The sequence below is a fragment of the Hordeum vulgare genome, chromosome 2H, assembly GCF_904849725.1.
Source record: "Hordeum vulgare subsp. vulgare chromosome 2H, MorexV3_pseudomolecules_assembly, whole genome shotgun sequence".
NCBI classification, from domain to species: Eukaryota; Viridiplantae; Streptophyta; class Magnoliopsida; order Poales; family Poaceae; genus Hordeum; species Hordeum vulgare.
Genome location: NC_058519.1, coordinates 18,356,377 through 18,360,856, shown reverse-complemented (window position 1 = coordinate 18,360,856; position 4,480 = coordinate 18,356,377). Strand labels below are relative to the sequence as shown.

At 41.5% G+C, this 4,480-nt stretch overlaps 1 protein-coding gene across 1 annotated transcript; it reads right to left on the bottom strand.

Moving 5' to 3' along the window:
* Window positions 1-1,533: 1,533 nt before the first annotated feature.
* Window positions 1,534-3,045, bottom strand: LOC123424517 (ribulose bisphosphate carboxylase small subunit, chloroplastic 2). Its single transcript, XM_045108146.1, has 2 exons — window positions 2,827-3,045; window positions 1,534-2,116 (listed from the first exon to the last, which is right to left on the bottom strand). Exons 1-2 carry the CDS (start codon window positions 2,971-2,973, stop codon window positions 1,736-1,738), a joined length of 528 nt encoding a protein of 175 aa, XP_044964081.1. The 5' UTR covers window positions 2,974-3,045; the 3' UTR covers window positions 1,534-1,735.
* Between the last annotated feature and the right edge of the window lie 1,435 nt (window positions 3,046-4,480).

Genomic DNA, 4,480 nt, shown 5'->3' with positions numbered 1-4,480 from the left:
AGAAGGTCATAAACGGAAAACAACGACCATTCATTGACCAATATTAAAGGTCAAAAGTTGACATATTTCTTGTAGTGTGTGTGCGCGCAACTGGTCGCCGGTGGATGGTTGAAGGGAAAGGGATGAGAGGTGGATGTGTGGTGGGAGACGAGGTCGCTGGCTGTGGGGCGAGAGCAGAGGGAGTGGAGTGGGTCAGTCTTCCACATATAGGATTTTCTATGCAAGGGAGTGAAACGAGGAGTGGAGAGAGTGAGACAGGGAGCGGAGAGAGAGAGGGTGAGGGAGACAGGGCTGGTTGGGTCGTCCGGTGAAGTAGGGTTGGTGATATTCATTTTTTATTTTTTTTATGGGTTTATTGGGTGTTGGTTCGGCGGTGCCCGAATAGCCAATTTGGGCCTTGAATCACCAACATTTCACACATGAAAAATGCCTAAAAAGAATCCCTGCGAAGAAACATATATATTAAAAGTTGTCTCAAAAAACACACACATATATATATATTAAAGTATATATTAATAAAACATGGGTCATACATATAAATATTTTTTATACTTATTTGGTATATTCAGAGTATCATAAAGATTCACAATTTTGAAACAAAAAACTGAATATACTTGGTTTATGTTGGATCGCGTGCATGTTTTTAACTTTTCTCGGACAATTTTTCTTAGCCTATATAAATATATTAAAATGATTTAAGAAATTTGAGAATACTGCTTATTTAAATATAAACATTATATTTGGTTGTTTGCTCCAATATAAATGCAACACGTTTTTCAATAATATGAAAAAAATGTTTTTTGTTTTTACAAAATAAAATAGTTGTTTTAGTTTCACTTTTATTATGTCTTCTATAAATTTATATGATGCAATATAAAATATATTTATATTTCATCAGAGATAGAAAGTGATGGGTTTCGACATACGCACTGATGTAACGATCATGGACCGGACTGAAACATCACCAGAAGAGGTGCATATAGTTCATCCTTCTGTAATACTATAAAAAGAATATCTAATTGTGGTGTAAAATGGTTAGAAAAAGTGGCATGTTATGGATGAATCGATGGAGGAATACGGCTCACATGACAAGTGCGGTACGGTAGGTTTGTCCTTGTCTTGTTTTGAAACCTTTGTTTGTACTTTTTTCTAGTTTTCTAATTTGGTTTTTAGTTTTTTGTTATTGTATGTTTCTCGTCAATTCCCTACTGTTTTGCCACTACTCCCTCCGTTTTTAAATATAAGTCTTTAAAGAGGTTTCATTAATGGACTACATACGGATGTATATAGACATACTTTAGAGTGTGGATTCATTCATTTTGCTCCGTATGTAGACTCCTAGTGAAATATCTTAAAAGACTTATACTTAGGAACGGAGGGAGTAGTTTTCAAGGGGATCTCACCACTTGTTATGTGTTTCTCCATAGTATTTTGAAGTACTTTGGTATTCCATAACAATTTTTGCATTAGATAATACACAACATATGATTGAGCAAAAAATGCATGAGAAGAAAACAATACAAGACATAGGCATTTCCAGCTGCAAACAAAGTATGTATAGCCGGTACTATGATTCTCATATGCATCCTTCTCGGCCTACGTTGGTAGGTGTTTACATACATATGCTCGTATATTCACATATGATTGGAACAAGAAGTAAAATTGAGAAAGCAGAGCTACCGACCGACCAATGTGAACTAACATGGCATGTATATCGGTTACTTCAACTTGCACTTTATGCCTTGCCGGACTCCTCGCAACCCGGTGGCCTGAAGGCGATGAAGCTGACGCACTGCACCTGCCGCAGGTTGTCGAAGCCGATGATACGGACGTAGGCGTCAGGGTACTCCTTTTTGACCTCCTCCACCTCATTGAGCACCTGTGTGGCGTCGGTGCACCCGAACATAGGCAGCTTCCACATTGTCCAGTATCGGCCGTCGTAGTACCCGGGGGAGCTGTTGTGCTCACGGAAGACGAAGCCAACCTTGCTGAACTCCAGGCAGGGCACCCACTTGGAGCGGATCAGGTAGTCGACCTGCTTCAGGAGGGCCTCAGTGGAGAGGGGTGGCAAGTAAGACAGGGTCTCGAACTTCTTGATGCCCTCAATCGGCCACACCTGAATGATTGGAATGAACACAACTGATCAACACTTAGTGCTTAAAGAAAGAAATAGCCATAAGGCAAAAATTACTCCTTATGGTATGTCCGCAAGCAAGAAAGCTCAAGGGCAGCTCTTGCTTATGGGTAGTGTACGGGAATTAAAATGGTACTCCCTCCGTTTCAAAATAAATATCACTGACTTAGTATAAAATTTATACTAGTTTAGTTATTGATTAAGACATTTATTTTGAGACGAAGGGATCTAGTACGCATTGAAAAAAAAAATCTGTTCAAAAAGTTTATGAGTTAAGTATTCTTACACTTGTGAACGTGCTTACGGACTACATACATTGTGGTGCACTATTTTGGTTTAGTTTTGGCCTGGTATATGGGTTACACATGCTAAGGATAGGTTTGGCTATGTGCAGTGGAAATACCCGATAAATTAACCAATTGTGCTGACAAGAACATTCATGTTAGCTTAGTGTTTGTCATCCTTTAAAAAAGAAAATCAAAAAGGAGGATAAAACCGGCGGCATCTGTATCAAGCAATGCAGATTATCATTTTTATTATGTTTATTCAGTAAATCCAACAAAATAAATACAAAGACCAATTCAAAGCCACCATCCAAACAAACAAAGTCGCTACATTTATAAATATATGATTGTGCGAAGATGCACCTTGACCATACCATCCTTCGCAAAAATAATAATTGGTTTCCATACCTGCATGCATCTGATCCTTCCGCCATTGCTGACGCTGCTGAGGCCGGCGCTGCCGGAGCGGCGGCTGACGGGGAGGCCCGCGGTGGACTTGAGCCCCTGGAAGGGGGCGACGGTGGTGGCTGACGAAGCCATCACGGCTGGGGCCATGGTGGTACGTAAATTGCTAGGTGGGGAGCCGATAGCTAGCTTGGCAGGCTACACTTGACTTGAGGCCCCCTCATGCCGTCCCAGTATATATCACCGTATGCGCAGCGCCGCTCGTTTCCAACAAGATTGCGAAGGGGTGGTCGTCGTTTGCTTGTTGCAGGGTGTCTTATCCCTCTGGATCAGCGGAAGAGGGGTGGCCCTCCAATGCATTGCGTCTGAATGCTGCTGCATGGGCAAATATATCCATCGTTAGATTACCACCTGCGCCTCTCTCCTCATCTACCGTAGTTTTTCATCTAAGCCTCCCACTAGTTTTTATTTATTTTATTTCCAGAAAGTTACTGCTCCCGAAAATTACCACTTAAATATTTGCATTGAGGTAATTGCACCAGTGGTGCTTGAACTTGCCATCCATGTTCACTTTCGTGTCTGAACTTACAAAAAAAAACATCGAACTGATTCAAATACTTGGCACTCTTTGTTCAAATATGGTTTAAACAACGTTCAGATGCGTATATGTTGATGTCTAGGCATGCCAGCATGGTGTGAGGCTCACATGCAATGATGGGACAGGCTCACTTGCAAAGTATACTCTCTATGACAATCAGGTCCCACCTATCAAGGCACAACAGGAAAAAAAAAGTAGGTGTGGTTGTAAAGTCTCCCATTAATTTAGATTTATTCTCTTTCCAAAAGGTTACTGCTCCCAAATATTACTCCTCCTAGTTTTGTGTTTGTGTCTCTGTCCATGAGGTGGGGTGGTGGGGAGGATAACATTGTGTTTTGTCCGTGTTAGAAACAGTGGCAATTAGCGAGGGAAGAAGGATGTGGGGCGGAGCGACGAATGAACGAAGGAGGTGCACCCTAAGCTAGTATAAGTAGCGTGCAAGGTTAGCCACATGAATCACCGCGCACTATCTGATGATGTGCCCATCCACCTGGCTCCTAATACATTGATACAGATGTGGTGAAACACCGAGCTACACATAATGGTCGCACTCCGATAGTATAGGGGATCATAACAGTCCGATGTCTGATGAGATCACCTACTAAGGGTAGGCTCATCAGCACCGAACAAACTACAATCCATGGGGATCCTAAAGCTAGATGATTACCTGCCAAACACAGTCGACGTGAACAATCACTCAGACGATATCAACACACCCGGACGGGTCAAGTACACCAGGTCATTTGGATGGAGTTCATCAGTGTTCAAATACATGAATTGCTCGGAGGCGTGATGTAGAAAATGCACATGAGCCTCATGGACTTTAATAGAACTAGTGTTACTACCTTTATTGCATCAGTTACCTTTTGTAGTCGATCTAATAATTAGACATCTTTCAGTTACCTTTTATAGTGGATTTCATAATTAGACATCTTTAAACCCTTGTAATGGCAATTGTCATGGGACATAGTGCACTCTATATAAGCCGCTCCCTACTTTTGTAACAGGGGTTCGCATCTTTTGTAATCACCATCACAAAAAGAGAAAGAAAAGCTCCCA

What these genes read in the sequence shown, in the direction of transcription:
- LOC123424517 (XM_045108146.1), bottom strand. Translation starts at nt 2,973, where the DNA reads ATGGCCCCAGCCGTGATGGCTTCGTCAGCCACCACCGTCGCCCCCTTC. An exon ending in GAAGGATCAGATGCATGCAG is followed by an intron (nt 2,117 to 2,826) that starts GTATGGAAACCA and finishes CCAATCATTCAG; the next exon opens with GTGTGGCCGATTGAGGGCAT.